This window comes from Condylura cristata, unplaced genomic scaffold, assembly GCF_000260355.1.
Source record: "Condylura cristata isolate star-nosed mole 26May11 unplaced genomic scaffold, ConCri1.0 scaffold00014, whole genome shotgun sequence".
In the NCBI taxonomy this organism is placed as follows: Eukaryota; Metazoa; Chordata; class Mammalia; order Eulipotyphla; family Talpidae; genus Condylura; species Condylura cristata.
The window spans coordinates 26412331-26434865 of NW_004567115.1; the positions used below are offsets into that span (position 1 = coordinate 26412331).

The following is a 22535-nucleotide window of genomic DNA, read 5'->3' on the forward strand; positions in this document are numbered from 1 at the left end:
AGTCTCTGATGCTCGCCTGACCGCAACCTGGATCCTGCCAGCAGGCGCCCAGCAGGCCCATCGCGGAATCAGGTGAACACCCCGTCTCTCTGAGTGTCCGTTGGAGAAGGCTTGAGGGACACAGCGTTCCTCTGCCTTTTTTCTGTCCCAGACATAATGTGCTAAGAAGGAGTGACAACTAATGCCTGTATCGCACCCCAAAGTGTCTGTAACCAAGAAGGCTCTGGGATGCCCATCGCAGCTGTTCCACTCCTCAGCTCCCACAAAGAAAACATTACAGCTGGGAGCTGTGCTTTCTGGAGACACCTCTTTCTATTCTGCTTTGCTGTCAGGAATTCCTGCATCGAAACTTCCATCTCTCCGCTATGCCAGACCCTCCATAGGCTTTTCCTCTATACGTTTGCAGCTAAATGTGAATGCCTGACTACAAAACAGAAAGCTTTATTCCACTGCCTACAGTCTTGGTGGGCATCCCCAGAGGACTGAATGTGGACTGGCAGGGCAATGCACTTCAGGCTAGTTAGAAGCCTGGCAGGGGGGTGGGGGGGGTGTTGGTGGAGTACAGAGACAGGGACATGGAGGGCGATGACCTGACCTGCTCCCTCTTCCTCTCTCCTTGTTTCAACTCCAAGCCCTTCTAGCCCACCACTCTTCCTGGCCCTGGGTGCCCAGAACCCGGGGAGCTACAGCCCCTTGGCTCACAGTCAGCTGTGCTGAGCTCCCAGCACGCAGGGTCCAGCTAGAAGCTGGCAACAGTAGGTCTCACTTAAGAATCTGGGGCAGGGAGGAGGGAAGAGATGATTTTTGGAATGGGCTATGGAGGTAGGAATCTCAAGCCCGCATCCAGAGTCCTCGAAGGAACACTGTTCAGTCCACATCCTGCCTTGGGTGCAAGATCTGGATGCTAGAGAACAAGAAGAAGTGAGGTACAGAGATCAGGTAGCTCCCAGACTTGTGCCCAGATCCATGTGACTCCAACGTCGCCGCTCTCTGAAACAGGCCACCCACTTCCATGCCAAGACTCCAGTCAGATACTGCTGAATACACAGAGCAGGTGCACACCCCACCCTCCAGTCCACTTGGCCTTTTGTGCTCAGCGTTCAGTATCTGCTGACAATGAGCATCGGCCTCTCCTGAACACTTGGGTAGGTCAGCCACACCTGTGCTTTCCAGGGGGAGGACTGATTGCCACAAATCTCCAGACGATGATGGGCATCCTGTCCTTCCAAGGAATTGCAAAATCTCTTGTGTCATAGTACTGTACTTTGTTTTCAGATGATCTAACATTGCATATCCCAGCGGCCAGGATGCAGCTGAGCAAAAGAAGGGAGATTCAAGGACACCTCCTGGTCCTCAGCACCCCTGCTACTTCTCAGGCTCTCCGGCGGGTTGCGCGTGCACACCTCTGTGCACGCGCACGCACTCCGCGCGGGAACTCGCGCCTTCACCTAAGACCACCCGCGTGCGCGCCCAGCCGGGTCCTGCCGGGTGGCGACACCTTTCCACCGCCTGGAGCCTCCTTTGCCACTGCCAGCCTCTCTGGCTGGCTGCCCCAAAGCAGGGGTCCATCTCCCTTTCGGCGGGCTGGAGCCCTCCGTCCTGGCCCCAGCTCCGCCCCCGGACCAGGCGAGTCTGAGGGCGAGTCTGAGGGAAGAAGGGCTCAGATCCACCAGCAAGCCGCGGGTTCGCTGCTCTGGCACCCAGCCGCCCACAGATCGGCCCGCGCGGCTCCCCCTGCGCTGACACCCTGGCTGGGCGTTAGAGGCGGTGCCCTCTCTGAGGGACGCGCGTCCACCGCTGGCTGGCTGCCCTGTCTTTCATCCCTTGTGGAGGGCCCTCTGCACCAAACACCCCGCTTTGCGTCGGTCCCCCAAGCGTGAAAGGAGCTGACCTTGAGCGTGCACCTTGCGAGAGGCATTTAACAGTTTAATTTCAACCTCCGAGGCCACGAGGAAAGGTCCAGGAGAAAACTCAGGTTCAGGGGAGCTGGATGAGCTAGGCGTTTAGCTCAGAGGCTAGCCAGGGGCTGTCTGACCAAGCCAAATTAGCATTCCTTTACACCACAAGAGCTTTGGCTTTAAACCTCTGAAATTCCCTTACCTGATCCTCATCGAATTGATCTATTTTATAAGAAACCAAGATGGCAGATTTGTTGGGTAATACTAAGCCTTCGCATTTCTGTATCACTTTCAACCTTTCTGGACAATTTTACATGCATTATCTCACGTTTATGAGAATGACCCTTCCGGGAGCAGGCAGGTTTTTCTTTTTCAATAAAGGTCATCTGATCAACGTAAAACTAAATGTGACTTCATGGTAAGATTTGTATTTATCAATTTGCAACTCCAAATACTTTGTGTCAGATGTCAGATTTTTTAGAAAAAGAAAGATTTTTGTTTTAGTTTATGGAACTTCCTGTTGAGTGTGACCAGATAAGGTCAGTAACACAACAGCTACCTGTATGACCAGATAAGGGAGATAACACAAGGACCAGAACCAACTGAGTATTGCATCCAGGAGCACTCATGTCACCTTTCTAGAATCTGAACCTAAAGCCTATATAAAGGACACTTTGCCCTACAGCCCTTCCAGTAGCTGCGGACCCCACCCTAGGGACCTCCATCTCAGCTGCTGCCTAAGAGCAATAAACTCTACTTGTTCAGCCTTTTTGCCTCCCATCTTTCTTCCTTGCAGCCTGGTCACAGAAATCGGGACAAAACACTTCCATGCTGACACAGGACTCTGAGAAAGGATTCACCACCTAAAGCACAAATTGGAAAAGCCAAACACACACACACACACACACACACACACACCGGAAAAGCAGCAACAAGGTCCTTGGGAGGCAGGAGAGCTTGGTCCTAGGGCCACGCACCCACCTGCTCTCTTTGGTGATGTGGAGTCAGCAAAAGCCCAGCTTCTGAAAGACCTTGAGCAAAATATTGACAAAAGTTGCAATCTCCCCATCTACAAAGTGAGACTGATGGCCCTTAATTTGCAAGAGTGTAGAGAGGAATCATGATCTTATTCAACATATATTTAATAAGCACCTCCTATGTGCCACACTATTGGAGACTCTGGAAATAGAGCAGTGGACAAGACAGACAAGTTTTCTCCTCTCATAGAATATATTTATAATGTAGGAAAATCTAGAGAGAGAATAAATGAGAAATAGGATGATTCCAGAAAATGAAAACTAAACAGAAGGATGTAATGAAGTGGGGGGTGGGGGGTAATGGAGGAGCTTGGTGATAGGAAGTGGCTACTTCAGAGCAATCTTTTCTAAGTAAATGATATTTGAGGTAAGACAGACAAAAGGAACCAACAACCTCTGGAAGAAATTCTGAAGACGGACATAACTTCAAGCCCAAAGACCAGGAGGGGAGAGCAACGTAGGTGTGTCTAAGGACTGGAACGCCAGACTGAGCTGTATGAGGAAGAGGGCAGAGACCAGAGAGGTTGGCAACTTGGTGGGAACACTTGATAGCCTGTCTGGAACCTCACCACTGGTCATGCCCAATGGCTGTTTTTACTCTTGACAGTAGAACACAGTTACCAAAAAAAACACATATACAAACATTCTGGAACGTGCAGTACCCACAGACTCTCCTCAAACCCATGATGACACCTTTAAGATAATCCCTAATGTCCTCTGGAGTTACTAGAAAAGCTAATGGAGAATTTAGTCTGTACCAGACCTGGAGAATAAGGTTGACTCTTAATTCTTGACCCCACTGCAAAGATGGTACCCAAAAATTTATTCTGCATCCAGCCTGGTGCCACAGTCATAGGCAGGGGTGGGCACTTCTCTGCATGTTCAGCCTCACTTTCAACTTCACCTCAGTGTGAGAATCACCACAGGCTAGCACATGGACACACACTTTCCAGTCCAGTAGCCACACAAGAGCGAGAAGAGTTGAAGGCTCGCCTGAGCTGCTCACCAGAAGTCACCTAGGAATCTCCCCTTTAAACAGGAAGAGGGTGGGGAGGGGCTGTTTATTTATAAAAAGCTCCTCTCAATATCTCAGCTGTCATGGTCAAAATCAAATCACACTCAAGGTTAATTAAGATAGAAAAATATAAGCGCTCACCATGAAGCACCTATGGCCTGGACTAGCTACATAATTTGCGTGGCCAAGCATAGAATGAAAATGCAAGGTCTTTTGGCAAAAATGGATGAAAAATTTCAAAATGGCAATCGCAGAGCTTCAAACACAGCACAGCGTCCTCTAAGAGCAACCATATGGGTTACCAGCCCATGAAGCCAACCTTGACGACAGCTTCAAATAGAAAGAGTCAAATTTTTCAACTACAGCGCTGAGTGAATGGGGAGCCACTTGGACTTCAGCCCTGAGTTCCCGCCCCCACCTCCCCAGAGCTGAGTGACCCAGGAATGTAACCTCCATCCTCACCCCCCGCTGGCCTGAGGGCTGTGGCCTCAGAGTTTGTTTTGAGAGATCAAATGAGATAATGAAGGTGGAAGTGCTAGGAATGGGAAGGCACCTCCCAGATATCAGGAATTACTATTATTCACCAAGACCGGCAGAGCGCTTGGATTTCTGAAGAACATTGACATTCCCCAGCAATTAAGTCAAATTAACATAATTCAAACAAAACATCTAATTTTAGCTATGTGTAACAATTCCCCCTCAACAGAACAGACACTGCTGCCTCTCATTCCAGGAGCGCAATGCCAAAGATGCAGGAAGAAAGCAAAGCGATTTGACAGAGGCCTATTACCCAGGCAGGCACCAGACTGTTTCTATTTCCACACCCGAAAGACGTGCTCCTGGCCGCTAGCTCACCAGCAGCCCAGGCAGCCTGCTGGCCCAGCTCCTACAGCTTCTCCCAGTGAGCGAGGAGGCTCAGCCCCCAGAGCAGAGGGGGAAGGCAGGACCAAAGCCACACAGCATTCTTGGGGGCAGGTAGGTGCTTCCGCTCCCTCCTCCCCTCGCACCAGCCCCACTGCCTGACAGCCTCAGTTTCCCTGTCTGTGAAATCATAGTGATCATGAGTCTCCTGCCTTCTTCCTTGAAAGATCATTTAAGAAATTAATGGTTGGTACCACTGCTATTGATAACATTAGTTAATAGTAATATTGATCAATGGTGTTAATGAAGCGTGCATTTAATGCAAATCACCAGATCCATTCCTTTGGCCAACAGACTGTGGAGATGCAGAAATAACTGAATTGTCACTTCTGTGTACCAACTAAGAAGGGGTAGAAGCATTAAACTGGGGGTTGGCAGGCCTGATCCAGGCTACAGTAAGGTTTTGTCAATCCACACGGTGAGAAGGGATTCTATGTTTAAATGGTTGAGGGAAAACAGAATAACATTTTTGTAACATGGGGAAATTAAATGAAATTCAATGTCAGTGTTCGTAAATAAAGTTTTATTGGAATCCTGCCATGCTCATTCACTTGTGAACACAAGTGGCTGCTTCCATGCTGAGATGGCAGAGCTGAATGTTTGCAACAGAGACTGAAAAATATGCTATCTGCCCCTTTACGGTAAACACTGGCTGACCTCTGATTTAAATAAACATATCAATGAGAGCTGTAATCGATTACGAAAGAAGAGGCAATTATTTCTGCTTAATAAAGTCAGGAAAGGTTTCCCAGAAGAAATGATATTTTTCTGGACTTTGAAAGATGAATAGGAGTTCCTTGGGCTTTTTGAGCTTTGTATCCATCATTGTTGGGGTGAATAAGACATAGCAGAATAGCAGCATATGGGAAACCAGCCAGCACATATATAAAGATGAAGAGAAGGAGAGCGGACAAAGCTGAGATGATAAGCTTAGGTCTAATATAAAGAGAACAGTGTACCTGCAAAGGCGCTTTCCTTATTCCCTTTTCCCCAAGAAAGAAGCACCAAAAAATAAGTAATTTGATGATCGATAAATCATAGAAAGACAAACAGACAGACTGGGTAACTCAAGGGGTACCCAGACATTGCATTGAAATAGTACTAGAAGTCTCAGGTTCTGGTCCTGGGAGGCCTCAGTTCCTGTCTGTAGAGTGGGCAGGTTGAGCCCAGAGCTGCATGGAACAAACTAACCCCATGCAGGTCCTGGCTGGCCGAGCCTTGGGCCCCAAATGCACCCTAAACAGCACATGACATCAAAGTACACAAACTAGGGCAGTGGAATGAGGACCAGTTTGGAAGAAACTATCCGGGTGGGGCTTCTTTCACGAGGCCCCAGAAAAGATCTGGGCCTCTGCGCCTGAACACCATCTCCCTGGCAGCCTCCTCCTAGCAGACGTGCCCAGCTGGCCTTGAATAATTTAGTCCTGCACCCGCAGTGCAGAGGGGCACACACCATTTCTCCACAGTCTTTGTTCTGCTGCCTTTACTCGGTGGTGCTGTTTCCATGTTGAACAAAACAACCAAAGTCCCTCTTCCCTTTTTATAGTTCCTCGTACTATGTTGAGCTCAAAGAATTAGGTTGTAAGGGCTGGAATTTCTTACCTACCTGAGCAGAGAAGACTATATTTTGGAGACCTGGTTCTAGCCTCTGCTTAGCTTCTAAAAATATGTGTCATCTGTTCATGTCATTTCCTTTCTCCATATTACAGTTTCCCCACGAAGGGGAGGGGATGGGAGAGCGCGGAAGCCTGTTGTCTGTGCGGTGTCAGCTGGCCTACTCGAAGCCCTCCATTCCAGAGGTGGGAAACAGGCTCAGAGAGGTGAGGTGATTTCTCCAAGGAAACCCAGCCGCTTTATGAGGGGCAGAGTCAGAACCAACCTCTTAGTCCAGATGTCCCCATTCTAAGGCACTGGTCATGTTCTGCCTCGTATGTATGCTTGTGTTCACATCTATGTTGGCGTGTTTCTCTAAGTCTGTCCAAGAATATCTCTAGCTGTGTCTCTGAGTATCTCTGTGTCTGTGTCCATGGGGACATCTGTGTTGGTGTCTAGCTCTAAATCCAGCCCTGTGTCCATTCCTACCTCTGCCTATACCTGTGCTCATAGCTGTGTCAGTGCCTGGCTCTATCACTATCTCTATATCTATTGGGTGCCTACTCTCCCCAAGGGGCTGGAGGTTCACTCGGGGTGGGGATGTTACCTCATCTTACAGAGTTAAATGAACTGACAGGTAAATGCTCTATGCTTTGTGTTAAAATTCTTAAAATATTCTGCATCTTGGGCCCTCCCTGATGGCACAATGGGTTCCAGCACAGCACTATGAAGCTATCTGCAGCTATTGAAGCACAAATTCTATCCCTAGACAGGGCAGTGACCCACATAGCACAGCAGACCTCTCCTGACCTGCCTGCTGCTCCCCTCAGCAGTGTATTTCAGTATATCTGCCTGTTCTGCTCCCCACTCTGTTTCTGGAAAATCCCCTCACCCCCCACACCTCTGGCCTGTGCCCCAGTTCTTGTATGCATAAATAAATAAATCTTAAACAAAATATTTTACGTCTTCAGTCCCTCCTGCCCCTCATCTTGCTCCCCTTGGGCTCTTCACCCATTTCATGTTGTTTTTTCCTCCCCTCACCCCGGGGCCAGTAGGTAGAAGTTTCTAAATCAGGGAGCTGTGTGAGGCCAGGCCCTGACTCTCATGCTTGACCTTGGGCAAGTGAATGAGCCTTCCGAGTCCTCCAAGGTGCCCCCCACCACGAGGCTGTTATCATGCCTCTCAGACTGAGTGGGCATGAGTTAGTGCAGTTGGGGAGTCCTTGCTTCCTTTCTCCCGGTTAGCTACCAGCGGCTGGACTTTACTGTTTTCCTGCCGCTAGCTGCGTAGGCAATTGATGGACAGGAAAACAGAAGACTGCACAAATTCCTATCCACAGCATGCTTCAGCTGCTACTTAGTGCCTGCTTGTTATTTAAAAAAAAAAAAATGGACTTTAGAGACTGTGCACGGTTCCAGGCCCAGCTTGGGCACTTTCTAGTGCTATGAAATGGACTCAGTTTCCCTGAGCCTTACGTGGACTGGAAGTCTGGGGCTTGCCTTCTGCAGGGTGCTGGGGGGACTATGAAGTAGACACACTGTCCATCTCAGGTCAACCCATCTCAGGATGGGCCCTGTCCACACGGCACCACCTCCCCCTCTCCAGGGCTTCCTGAGACCAGAGTAGCTCCTCATTCCCGGGTCCACCACCATCCCCACCCCAGATTCATCAGTGACATGGGGCCTAGCTCCACTCCAGCCAGATCTGACAGCTAGCTGCCTTTGTGGGACAGTCTCTCCTGCTCTCCCCAGCCCCAGCTGAACAGCCACTGGAGAAAATGTGGTGGGTTTTCAGCACACTCACGGGGCTGCCAGTAAAACCAGTGAGCACTGCATTGCAGGGACAGGGACAGGGCCCTCTCGACAGACCCAAACCAGAGCAGAAACTCCTTTGAGGCTACACTGTTGGCTTCTCCTGTAAACACTGACTCCTTGGAAACTCAGCAAGTGAGAAGCTGGGACTTTCCAACAATGTGTCTCTAAAAGACCAGTCTCTAAAGGGCCAAGGTTGTCGACAAACTGCACCGAGCAACCTGCAGCATGTTGCTTCTTTAGGGCTGTGGGTTTCCCTGAGTCTGCTTTCCAGGAAAATGCAGGCAGTGAGGGCTGCAGAGCCCCTCCCCCACTGGGCCCTCCTATGCTCTCCCAGACGCTGAGGAGGATGCCTGCTTTGCTGTGACCTTGAAAGCAGACCAGCCTGTGACAGACCCAGTCACCTTGGACTGAAAATAGAAGGCACTGTGCTCCCTGCATCCTCCACTCACCTAGGCAGGTACTCTCCGCCCCACAGAGTTAGTCTTTGTTACAGATGTAGAAAGAGATGTCCTGCCGGTCTCAGCCAGAGGTTCACAGAGTCCCAGAGGCACCCGATTACACAGGCTCTCCAAAAGCACACATCCAAAGATCTATTGTAAGCCACCACCAGCACAGGGATCTTCCATGTGCCTGGCGCCCTCCATCAGCCGGCCCTCCTCTCCTTGATCTTCCCGTGGTAGCGTCAGCACTGTGGAAAGGCTCTGGAAGGGGGACATGACACCAGGGAGCTGAAGCAGAAGCCTGCACTAAGTGGTCTTTCACACTCTGTCAACATCCACACGCCCTGTATCTGCACCCATTAGGGCTGGACCACAGCTCAGGCCAGCCTGGTCCACCTAGGTCTCCCTTCTGGTCTCCTTTGGTCAGGAGAGGCTAGCTGGCCTCTGGGAACCAATTTCCCTGCTGTATAAATTCATATCATCACAGCATTACAGGTACCTCCAAGTATGCCTAAAAATCTCTAAGCCTATCACTCTCTTTGAGGAAACTGCAGCTTAGAGAAGAAGGAAAAGCTACACGAGGAAAGGAGAGTGAGGACTCACTGCAGACCTCTTGACCCCTGGCACTGTTCTTTCCATCCACAACACACAGTTAATGCTCTCAAGTCTGAGGGCATTAGAGAGGAAAGATTTATAATCTAGGTCATACTCAACCTCCATTAATTGAGAGAAGAAAGGTAACACATTGGCTTCATTTCCTGACTGTGTTGTCCTAAGAACAACTAAAAATGTTATCAACATTAAAAACAAACAAAACAACAACAACAAAAAAAAAACCACACCTCCCTGGTGGTGCAATGGGTTAAAGCACAGTACTGCAAGCTAGACTCAGCTGCTTAGGTACAAGTTCGATCCCCACCCCAGAGGGGACCTACATGGTGTGGCAGACCTCTCCTGACCCACTCGCTGCTCCCCACTCTGTCTCTGGTGAATCCTCTCACCACCCCTGCACCTCTGACCTGAACCCCAGTTCTGTGTGAACAAATAAATCTTTAAAAATAACAATAAAAAAGAATGTGTGTATATATGTAGCATTTCTCTAAAAAAGTAAAAAACAAAAAGTCCCTGGGTCCATACACGGTAACCAAAAGGGAAGAGACCTCAGACACAGTCCCTGCAACCTCCCTCAGTGTAGACACCCAGCTAGAGTGTCTCGGACCGGGCTCAGGAGACACCACGAACCCAGGAGCTCTGGGTAGGAGGAGAGGGCAGAGAAGGGGCACAGAGGGAGGCAGATCATGCATGGCCTCACATGCCTCGGGAGAGAGCTTGACTATCTCCTAAAGGCAATGGGAAGTAAATGGAGGCATTTATGAAGGCAGGGAGAACTATCAAATGCATTTGAAAAACTGTGTTTGTAGCTGCAAATAAAGACTGGATGAAAGGCAAACCCACGGGCAGCTGCTGCCAGAATGAGGCTAGGGCAGGCCGTGGGCGTGCCGGCAGACTGGAAGGGGCGAAGTCACCGGAGAGGTCCTCCAAAGTTCTTCCTGAAGAATCTAACGATGGTGTCGCTTTTGCCTTGTACAGAAGGATGGGTCCATTGTATGGTGAAAGATAGACTTGGACTTTTAGAGGTGAATTTAAGTCATCTGCACAGAAGTTGATTTACAATGACACACATCTGAAATTTACATTGCAATGTTAGTTCAATACAGATTTTTTTAAAAGAATGTTTTTCACCTGACTTTCATGTTCTGTTGTATATGGGATGATGCTGACGTGTGCTAAAATTAAACCATACTGCTTAGTGTCCAAGAGGTCCTTCAAATGCAGATCTGTTCAAGAATGAGGTCAAAGACCATGCCAAAGTGATAAGCAAGGAGACCAGGTTAAACAATAACAAAAATTAAAATGGTAGCCTGTGGGATTATCCTTTGCTCTACTGGAGTGGGAAGTCAGGCACACCTGCTGGACATCCAGTCACGCTCCCAGGACATCACGCAGCACCAAGAAATGGGCCCCAGGGCCCTTCCATGGTAGATATACCTGTCCTAAATCTAAGACCTCTCAGGTTGAATCCTCCACCCACTGGGCCCTACCCACGGCGTCCCAGGGTAGGATGAGCTGGGGAAGGACCTGCCGGGCCCTGCAGCACCACATACCCTCAGATCACCAGGGCAGCTGCTCATGCCAGGGTGGCAGAGACTGAGGCAACTCTTTGAAGTGACCTTAAAATGAATTTGCCAGGCCCTCCCTGGTGGTGCAGCGGGTTAAAGCACAGCACTGAGAAGCTAAAGCCGCTTCCGCATGAGTTCAATTCCCACCTGCCCCGGAGGTGACCACATGGTGTGGCAGACTTCTCCTGACCCGCCCGCTGCTCCCCTCAGCAGTGTACTTCCTCGATCTGCCTGTTCTGCTCCCCACTCTGTCTCTGGTGAAGTCTCTCACTGCCCCTGAGTCTCTGGCCTGTACCCCAGTTCTGTATGTACAAATAAATAAATCTTTAAAAAAAAAATGAATTTGCCAACTCTCAGCACCAAAGAGAATTGAACGTCTCCATAAATTTCATACCACTCCACAGACTAAAGTGTTTCTGACTTGGGTTTTTTTCTGATTCTCCACTTTAATTGGAGTTTGGGATCAGATTCACATTTTTCCAAAGTCTTCCTGATTCACTTCAGAAGTTGGCAGCAATGCCAGCTGAGTACTATCAACCTTGGTAGACAGCCTTGATGGCCATATCTACAAAGGAACTCACTGCATTTAAATTATATTCAAGGTGAGATCAGACTTTTGCCTTAAGACTTTTAAGTCTTATTTAGGCTTAAGAGGATAACTGTCATATTTTTAAAAGTCTTCATGTGTTTATCCATTCAGTGCCCGGAATGCAGACACATGCTTCTCCCCCTACTGGCCCCCAGCCCTGTGTCCACAGTCCATTAAGGCTCACATCGTGGACGTGTATTGATTGACCTGGGGTGAGAGATGGGCTTGAATGACAGTGACAGCACTGAACGAGGTATTTACTTACAATATTCATTTTGCTTTGTATATATGAACCATTTAAGCTTCCCAATACTCGTGTGTGGTTGCACAGTAGATATTAATCTCTCCATCTTAGAGTGGCAAAACTGAAACTTAGACGGTGATGAAGCAAGGTTTCCAAAGTTATCCAACTAGCAAAGGTCTGAGCCAGGACACCAACCCAGGAGATCACACTCCATCCAATTCCAAAGCCCACATCTCTTCATCAACACCCAATCAAAGAGGGCTTCTGGCTATCAACATCCCTATAATGTTCCCGTCAGCTTGCAAGGAGGTGGTAGCCCACCCTTGTCCAGGACGTGGGAGATAATGTCCAAACTGTATTCTGAGAGAGGCGTCAGAGACCAAAGATTCAGCAGACAAGGGGGTATGAAGGCAGGAGAAAGCACACATGTGCAGTACAGGAAGTTCAGAGTGTGGTTGCAATCTGCATATGTGAAAGGAAGAGGTGGGAAGGGCATATTCGGCTATATCCGGAGACTAGAAAGCCAGACACCAAGCTTGTACTACATTCTAAGGGTAGAAAGTCACTGACCATAAGTGGTGCATTATGGTCATATTTGTACTTGTGGACTCTGGCTGCAGTGTGGAGTATTAGACCCAACACAACACATTTTCAAGATGGTTTACAACGGACGACTTTACTTGCCAAGACTCAACTGCCCAGACTTTCAGGACCACGCTCCAGCTCCACTCTGAGCCAGAACATTCTGTTACCTACTTGGCTCTGGTCCACATCACCTTGGATTCTTTATTGGGGCATGATGTCATCTGTAAATCGTAGTTTTCATCTTCAGAAAACACAGAGGCTGTGAAGGGCTGGCCACCACTTTCACAAGAGGAGCATCCTCGCCCTTGTCCTTTCTTTTAATTACATTACATTAGATTTTTAATTACATTACAGCTGTTAGAAGTATATTCTTAAAAACATTTTCTTTTCAGCACGGTTCAGCGAGGAGGCATTGCATAGCCTCTCTGCACACGGAGGATGGCACCAAACTCACTTCCTTAAGAGTCCATTTGTCCTGCCTCCCTCCCTCCACTTCAAGCCCCAAGCTTGCTTTCCCTGCAGCAAGGAGCCCAACCAGCTAGGTATCTTTAGTTCCTGCCAGGCTCTGTGGCTTTGTCACATGCAGATGGCATATTTAAGGCAATCACTCTGAATATCTGTTCTCGGGTTTTACCAACTTAAACTGACTGCCTCTCCTTCCCACCACAGCCTGACAGGTTCCATGATATATAAGCACCTCCCCTGCCATTCTGGGGCTCTCTTCCTGTGTCCACTGAGAGCCCAGGAAGCTACCCAACACTGTCCAATAAAAAGACTCACCATTTTTTTTTTTTTTATGGGAGGATCCTCAGGACTTGGCTTTGGAGACAGAAATGCTGAGAAGTAAATTCAGGCATGGGACCTAGTTCAGATTTAGTGTTACTATATTGACTGCTTCCCAGGACATAACTTTTTTTTTTTTTACAAAAGTTTATTTTTACATCATTTTGTACATTCTTTTTTTCCATCTCAATTGTAATCCCCACAGGTTTCCCATCACCAAATCACCCGTGTGCCATCACCATAATCCCATGCATTTCTCTCTCCTCCCCCCGTTTTTGATCCCATTCCCCACTCCACCCCTACAAAATGAAAAGACTCACCATTTTAATCCTACCCTGTCCTCCCCCTTTCTCAAAGGGGTCACCAATTAACTTCCCAAACTCCAACTCAGAAATGAGTTCCTGTTGACACGCGTAGAACTCATGCATGACAACAATCATACACACACTCACATGCTTACACATATGTGCCAATGTCAACATATGTCAAAATGGAGCCCACACAATCATCCCTGACTAATGCTGTTCTCACTTTCTTGCACACAAAAGTCAACTTTCTTTCCCACCCAGGTTGTCTTTCTCCAGGTTGTCACATCCTTTCTAACCCCACCTGCCAGTCCGCCTCAGGCCTACTCCCACTACGTTATCCCTCAGCACTCGAGAAGCTTCTTTTTTTTTTTTATTTTATAACAGTTTATTTTTACATCATGTTGTACATTTTTTTTTCCCATCTCAATTGTAATCCCTGCGGGTTCGAGAAGCTTCTTACCATAGAGTCCCTAGCCCCACCCCATTTCACACTAAAAACAGAACATTTCCCATTTCTGTCTATAGCCCCTCAAAGCCTCTCCTGTCCTTGGCCCTTACTGGCCCCTTCACTGTCCCCCTCCAACTCATCCTGCCCTCAGTCATATGTCCTCTTTGTTCCTGATGGACCACAGAGTCCAGATCACACCTCACTTACTCATCCCCACGTATGCCTTTGCCTCAGCTGGATATCCAATCAAACCCCATGCACATTAATCAGGCTGGCCCCTAAGAGTCCAGAAACTCAGTCTCTACTCCAGGAAGACCCCTGGGCTGCTCCTTCCCCTCCCAGGCTCAGCCTTGAGACCTGGCCGGGATTACTTAGCCCATAGGATTGATCACCATGTACTTCAACTCTAACTTACCCACTGCTTTTGGAAACTAGATATAGAATAAATAATAAGGAAAGATCCTCTATTCCCTCATGTCTCACCTCTACCTCCTGGTTTGATTCTCCCTTAGCTCCATCAACTTCACTCTGCTAGAATAGAGCCTGCTCCCATGCCCTGACCCCTACCCAGTTGGTTTAGGTAAGGTTTACCAGAGCAGAGCTGTGCAGGTGACTGGCTGCATCCATTTCAGCCTCAGACTCTGCCAGTGAGAGGTGGGACAGGTTCGTCTGTAACTACTCCTCTCTTCCCCGATGGTTCTTATATGAACAATGTTGAGGGGCATTTCCCTCCCCACTCTCCCTGCCTGTCTCACCTTGAGTATCTTGGACTTCCCCTCCAATTGGCTTTAAGGGTCAGGGTTCTGTGAGTTCAGAAATAAGCACCTCCTTGCCCTTTCTTGCAATGCTTCTCTCACTCCACCCCTCCTCCCCACTCAACCAATTCTGCTTTCTGTGCCTTCTAACCTCCCAGGCCTGTTTTCTCCCAACTAATGTTCTCTGTGGGCACTTGCAAACTGCTGAGCTCACTTGACTTCTCCAGGTCAGGAAATTAAAGCAGAAGGATAAGGGAATAAACAGGAGAACTCCTGGCCAAGGCTGGGCCTCCCTACCATCCCTAACATGCCAGTGCCAAATCAGGCTGCTGGCAAGCTCATCACAGGAAGGCCCAGGGCCTCAGAGGTCCAGGGATTCCTCTACGCATCCATGTGAAAGCAAAAGTTGAAGACAGTAGGAGAGGATAGGTGTAATGACAGAAATGGTGTGTATAATTACATGTATAATCTCATTAGTAAATGGTTATATGGAGGAGATGTAAACTATACAGTATGGAGAGAAATTTCCAGGAAAAAGTAAAGGGAAATCACCTGTGCAAGGCAGATGAACCACAACAGGCCACCCCAAGACTCAGTTCTAAGTTGCTCTTTCTTTTAGCTCTTTGTCTCAACCCAAGACCAGGACAGAGCCCTTACCGTCAAGAGGGCTGCTCCTCCCATTGTCAGAGGAGACATTGGACAGGCACTTTCCCATCAGAATCTGGAGACAGCACCTCTGCTCTAAGTCCAGATCATTTGCTTCCACTATCTGCCTATGTCTTCTTCTCCTGGCAAATTCCTGAAAGCCTAACACAGCTTTAAACATCATCGCATTCAATCCATCCCTAGCACCTAGCACAGCGGTTGTAAACCAGCTTCAGAGCCAGGCAGACTTGCACCCCATTGGGAGACCCTCTGAGGAAATGCCTGTAAGGCCTGGAGCTCCCAATACCTACCAGCCCCTCCCCGAATAAATGAAGAAGGCTTTTCAGCAGCTTTCATTATCAGTGGTGCCCCAAAATGGACAAAAATATATTAAGGGAAGACCATGGGGAGCTCTTTGAGGAGCAACAGCCAGTCTCACTAAAAGCAAATGTGTTGTGTGGTTTTTAAATAAATTGCTATACATTAAATCTACTTTGTTTGAAGTATGAATTCTGAAACGCAAGTTTCCTTGGAGGGGTACCAGGCTGGCCTGGGAAGATGCAGTCTCCAGGGCTGGGATGGTCCCCTCAGTGATACCCTTCACCCCTCGAAGCTGGAAGCCGTGGCCCCAGTGACAATCGTATTTTCATGGAAGTTAGGGCCCACTCTCATGTTCCCCTTGTAATAGGCAGCTACAATCACCATGTAGGCATTAAACAGCCCATCTCAAAGGGACACACTGGACCCATGTAGAAAACTGAACAGGTCTGTGATAATAAATCTTGTCAAAACAGGAACTTCATTTCTTTCCTGAAAATGAAATACATTTAAATTTATTTAAATTTAAAATACCCTTTTCTAATTTTACCAGCACTGAAATAATGATGTGCTGGTCTTCCCAGGCAAACGTCAAGATGTCACAGAACCCCTGGAAGGTCAAGCGTGAACTTCGGCATTAGATTTAGGAGAGAAAGTCATTTAGTGAATCATCGCTATGTTGATTATAACCTCTTAAATACATGAGAGTTTTTAAAGTGTACAAAGCACGCTGTCATTTGATTCTTATCCCTTTCTCACAGATGAGCAAACTGAAGCTCAGAGAAATTCAGAGGCTTACTTATGTCCACATAACTGGTAAGCACAAGAGCTGATACTGGAGTCCAGGCTCTGACTCTGGCCTAGGGAGACATTTGAGCTGTTTTTTGAGAACCAAAAAATGGACATGAACCAAACAAGGCTTTTTTCTTTTTTCTTTTTTACCTTTTTACAAATACAAAATATTAAGGACAACAGATTTTTGTTTTAGTAAGGATAACTCAGGAAGAAAAATAGATTTATTTGGTTCTAATTCTACAGAGATAACTCTTCCAAAATCAAAGAGAAAGCTCAATGTATGGCTTCTGAATCATCAGATCAAAAATATTTATTGGTAGTTATGTACAGACTCAGGCATTAATCTAAAGTAGTTCGCAATTTAGTAGAAGGGATGAAGACACAAACACATCGCACACACATGCACACAGATCTGCACACGCACATAAACACATACACATGCCACAAAGGCCGAAGTGACAGAGACAGGCCAGAATGGTCCTTCAGTAAAAGGCTCTTTAAGAAGGGAGTAATGGGCTTTGACATCGAAGGAGGAAGGTACAGACAACGGATTGATCAGCCTCTATGGAGGCCTTAAGGAGGCAAAGCAGGGGCATGAACCAACATTTAAGAGTGTCTGGCAAAGGAATCACTCACTAATGCTTGCTCATTTTTACTGGAAGGAGGGTGAGGTCTTAGACCAAGGGGTTTTTTTGTTTGTTTGTTTAAGTATTGCCATATTCAGAAGAGACAAACAGAAGTGGAAAGCAAGCACTTTGCTGGGGTGAGCAAGGGGAGAGAAAGGTGCTGTTGGCTGGCTTCAGGCAGCTCGCTTGCTACCTACTTTTAGTGCAGCTGTGAGGAGCAAAGGATGTGCGGACCCTGCAGTGAGGGACCCAGCCCAAGGTGGAACAGCGCAGCCCTCAAGATCCTCCTCTGCTTGTCTGCTTGGGGAACAGGCCTCTGGCACTCCCCCACTATGGGTGCAAGAGCTGGATGGAAGACAGATATAGGGCAGGGCAGGAAAATCCCACATCTTTGGCCACCATCAAAGGAGCAGCGCTACTTCCATTTTTTTGAGGCTCCCAAGATACTAAAACAGGAAAGGATTCCAAAGCAGGATTTTAAGAAAGTTGTGGGATCTTTTAAAGGCTTCATTTTCAGTAATTAGCATGCAATGCAATATAATTATGCTATTCAAAAGCCAGAGATTCTAGGTACAAATACTAATTCATACTGCAACATATACTAGGTTTAACAAGAAGCTCTAGGTTTAAACTATGTCATTAACATCGTTCTCTTTTGATGCTGTCCATTATCTCTCAAACTCCTTATGAGAAAATAGCAAAAGTTTAAATCTGAGGCTTCTTAAAAATAGGAGTTCTGGGCCTACAGTGCTCATGCTTCACATCCTCCTCCCTGATACCAACCTCTTTCCTAGTGGAACCCCTGGCTAGCACAACCACCCAGCATCATCACATCCTCCCAGATCTTCCCTGTGATTCCAATCACTGAATCATCAAAAGGCATTTCTGCAGTCCAGCTGTATGGGGCGGACTGAGGGTCTTCTGGGAGCTGCAGAGGCTGTAAAGACAGTGGCCCATCTGTATAGCAAAGCAGGAAGGCCACTGTCCACTCCTAGGCTTGCATTTTTCCTTCCTGCATCCTCCTCTGCGTGGCTCCTTGGGGCCCTGTGCAAACACTGTTGTTGTTCCAAATGGCTAAAACCACTTGACATTTAGTGCAGCAGGGACCCTGCAAGCAACTGATGACACACTCAGTGGTAGAATTCACTGCACCAAAAAATAGATGCTTCCACAGATCTCAATTACTTTGCAAGTGATTAGAAAAGAATATCAGGCTTTCTTCAGAAGCCCCCCAAAAGACAGTGAACTAAAAAGTATATTGTTTACCTAAGCATGTGTCTATGACCAAGGCAACTAGGTGAACAGAGACTAATATCTGACTCCACTCTTTCATACCTATTTGTTGTATTCCCATTGTGTGTCAGGACCTGAACTAAGTATTGGGTTCACAGCAACCAACAGGATATGGTTTATCCCTGTGCCAGCATCACAGGATGAAGTAGGTGGAGAAAACAAAGAACAAGGAAAGTGCTCCATAAACATCATCTGAGGGTACTTACAGGTATTGCAGGTAGTGGGCTCAGAGCGACCCCAAAAAGTTAGGCTATGATGCCAGCCCTCTTCCCTACTTATCATCCTCATCCCTTCATCATCTTCCCCTTTCTTTAATTCGGTTCTCCCTTTTCATCCATCCTATCTCACTTTCTCTCCAACCTCCCTGTCCTCTCTGAACTACAAGCTCTGGATAAACATAAAAAGCACACACATTCTCATGCCCAATACTTCCCCACTCTAGAAAGCTGTCGTTCTTAATGCAATTCCTACTTCACACATGCTTTGCGATTTATTTCCCTCCCAACCTTCAGAAGGAGTGGACTTATCAGCAAATGTCATAAATACTGGGTTTTGTTTTTCTTTAAGCTGCAGCTCCAACAGCAAGCATCTGACAAGGATGTATGCTACACAAACAGAAAACTGAATGAAGCACCAGAAGAATGCAGGCATTTTTAGAGCTCCCGAGTTTTAGCTCAATTCCCTGTGTCGAGGTGGTTTCTATCTGTGTCAGTCAGTGCGTCACAACATCAGCCTCCATCCCCCGGTGCACAGCACCCCTGAGCAAGCGCCTTCCCACACAATATCATCAACTGTAAAAACTGCAACCACTGTTGAAGTTACAACTGCGATTATTTCTACAAACGGGGAGGGATGCAGTTCTGCTCAGTTAGTCCCATTAAGTAGGTTACCCATGGCACAAGCACCTTTCATTTTAGCAAATTCAGAATGCCCTTGGCTCAGCTACACATTTGCCTCAATTACCAGTCACTGGAATGAAATGTTTATTTGCCTGGATGAAGTTCTTTCTTCATGCTGATATAAGGATGTTGCCTCTCTGTAGTCTGTGGCTGCCAACTGTAAAGTCCTCAGCTGCTTGGTTTTTACACACTTTGTCTTGAAAAAATCACTTTATTTGTGGAAAATATGGGTACTAGTTGGACTTCATCTCATATGAATCTTCCAATTAGCCCCCCCAGGCATCTGCTTCATCAGCCCCTGTGTGAGCTTCCTCTGCTGCCTTGTGGAGTTCCTTCTGCATTGCATTGCTGTGCTCACTCTCCCTCTGGGCCTTCCACATTTTATAATTTAGTATTTTACAATAAATGTTAACTCTGTTTTCTGAAATGGCTCTCCAGAAAACGCACAACCATTATGAAGTACAAATGAGGTACCCCCACACCTCACTCCATATCAAATCCCCCCACTCAAAGAATCAGCTTTAATAGTTTTATCATTACCATCATTTTTCTTATTTTTTCTGTATCAATCATCGCACCCAAGATACTGCATAAAATAAAGAAAATCAGTATGGAAGATTTTGAATGCTTGCTGACGCAGTATGCTGTAACCAGCTAGTAAGACAAAACAACACAACTTGATGAAAAGCATAACAAGTTATCATCTAGCATTAAACACAGAAATAAAGTTTACTAAGAATGTAAAGATTAAGACAAAGAAGTAAAAAGAACGCTGAACTTGCCATTTCTATATGTGTGTACTACATACAGTCAGGATTCGGTTATGTTAAAGAGAATGAAAAGAAATTAAAGAAGAAAAGGGAGACTTTTATTTTAACTGTTCTTCAATAAAATTATTTATGGAATCAAGAGAGTCGAGGAAAAAGCTTGAGAGCAAGAAGTAGGATAAAAACACTGAGTGAGCAGTAGGGGAGAGAGGTTCTGTGTGGCTCTGAAAGAAATAGGCAGGAATGGAAACACAGAGCACTCCTTCCTAACAAGTTCATATTCATGCCAGGAAAGTGGGTGAACACCCTCAGAGATCACCAGACTCCCCCTGCCTGACTCACAGGATGGGGTCTGGTATTTCAGACCCCAGTAGAAGAACCCTATGAGATTCCCTCTCTAAGTGGCACCAACCCAAACTCTGATTCACTATCGGCTTGGGGAAGGCCTCTTTTTTGGTCCTGCTGAAGGGGTGTTGCCTTGTGAAACTACTATTTACACACAAGATGGTAATCCCTTGAGGGAGGAGGGGCTGTTTTTCGTAGGGGTATAGGAAAGTCTTAGAGCATGTCAGTGACTCTGGTTAAAATCAGAGAATAGCTCTGGCCCTCTGTCTCCTCTCTAGGAAGAGACTGGATGTTGGTCTTGCTGACCAACTGGGAAGTGGAGTGTGACCCATGGCAGCCTGTGCCCACGCTTCACTGTCAGCCACAGTGCCAAACTTCTCTCCCAGAGATCATTTCAGGAAAAAAAAAAATCCTTCTCAACCATAACCAATGACTGGCTCTGAAACCCTAAGGAAACCTCTCCCTGGTGAGGTTGCTCACAGACCATGTCCCACATCAATTTCTCAGGCTAAAATGGCTCTCCTGAAACTGGGCTCAATCCTATCCCCAGTTCTCAGGATTACATCCATGTTCTCCTGGCCTCCTCAGGCCAGGTGGGGAGTTTGGTGGGGTGAGTTCTAAAACACCTCCCAGATGGAGCCCTCTGACAAATTAACTGCCACCCTCCCTTCACAACCAAGGGTGTTTGGAATTAAAACGTATTTCTAACCAGAGGTGTTTCTAAAGGTGCTTTGAGTCAGGAGTAGGAAGGCCCCAGACCCAGAATGGAAGTGCTAAACACAGCAATAGTTGCCTTAAAGGGGTCTGGGTCACTGGGGGGAGTGAGGAGAGGAGCATGATATTCCCTCCCTCCTCCACAAAAGGCAGACCTGTTCACTGACCAGGCCCTTGGCCCAGACTGGACCTCACTAATGTTTGGCTGCCCAAGGAACTTTCCCTCCCAGGTTTCTGTCGGTCATCTTGAAAACCCCAACATCAGATGGTGCCAAATGCCTTAGGAGCATGTCTTTCTGCGGCTACACCCAGAAGGTTAGGAAAATGCACTTCCTGGTCTCCAAAAGGGTCGGTGAAGGACAGAAGCCCTACTCGTTCCGAGACTGGGAATGATGTTCCCAGCTCTGGAGAGTGGGTCACCGCGGGAGGCGCCAGGCAAGGAGCCGCATTTACCCAAATCAGATTCTTTGGAAAGCCAGGAGGGACGGCGTGCGGAGCCTAGCAGCCCACCACCCAGTGAGACCAGAAAAGTTCCTCTGAGCCGGGCTAGTCTGCTGGGATCTGTCCGAGGTGCTGAAAGGTCTTCCCGGGCCGCGGGAAGGCCAGTTCCACCTCGCCTTCAGCCTCCTGGCCGCCCGCTCTGCCCTTCCAGCCTTCTTCCCTGTCCTCTTCCCGGCCGCACCGAAGCCCCTTTCCTTCTCCCCTCCCGTCGCGCGACTCCACTCTTGGGTGGCATCAACTCCGCGGGAGCACGGGCTCCCGCGCCCCCACCGCCTTCCGGGATGTGCTGAGCCCCTTCCCCTAGCAACCACCTCTAGGGCGCCTCAGCTAAAGGGCTGTCGCCGCCGTCCCCCTCTTACCTTTTTCTTTCGCTCACGGGAGCGGTTCCTCCTCTTCCTGTTGGTTTCCTCCTTCTCCTTCTCCTGGAGGGCCTGCGCCTCGTTGTCTTTTATTTTCTTCAGCTGTTTAGCCGCTTGAGCCATGGCGGGTCACGGTGCTCGGGTCCCCGCCTCCCGGACCCTTCACACTTGGCTATCCAGGTGGTGACACCCTCCCCAGGAAGAAAAAAAAGGAGTCTCTGCCCCTCAGAGGGGGAGCTTCTTTCCCGGCTGCGGGAACGATGCGGCCGGGTCCGCGGGGGAGGCGGTTGCGAGACGCGCGGAGGGAGAGAAGCGCTGAGGCTACCCGCGGCCCCCGGATGCCGCCTCCCGCCGCGGCCGGAGCTCGCTCGCCGGCGCCCGGGACCGGCTCTGGGCTCGGCCCCGCCGCCTCTCTCTCTCCGTCCCTCCCTCCTCCTCCTGCGGCGGCGGCGGCGGCGCGGGGGGCGGGGGTGGGGAGGCGGCTTGTACTGCGGCGAGCGGCGAGCGGCGAGCGGGCCGGATAGGAGGCGGACTCCAGCAGTTAGCGCTGGAGGGCGCGGGGGCAGCTGACGGCCTGGGGACCGGCCGTCCCGACCAGGTTCAGCGCGCTCGGCACCGGTGCTGGTTGGTGCATTGCAAGCACCCGGCTGGCTGGCTAGAGCG

At 48.3% G+C, this 22535-nt stretch overlaps 1 protein-coding gene across 1 annotated transcript in view; it reads right to left on the bottom strand.

Moving 5' to 3' along the window:
- Positions 1-22222, bottom strand: part of ANK1 (ankyrin 1, erythrocytic) — a 213110-nt gene extending 190888 nt beyond the window's left edge. Inside the window, exon 1 of the mRNA XM_012724840.1 lies at positions 21873-22222. Coding sequence (XP_012580294.1) covers positions 21873-21995 — 123 coding nt within the window. The 5' untranslated portion in view covers positions 21996-22222. The remainder of the gene's footprint in view (positions 1-21872) is intronic.
- Between the last annotated feature and the right edge of the window lie 313 nt (positions 22223-22535).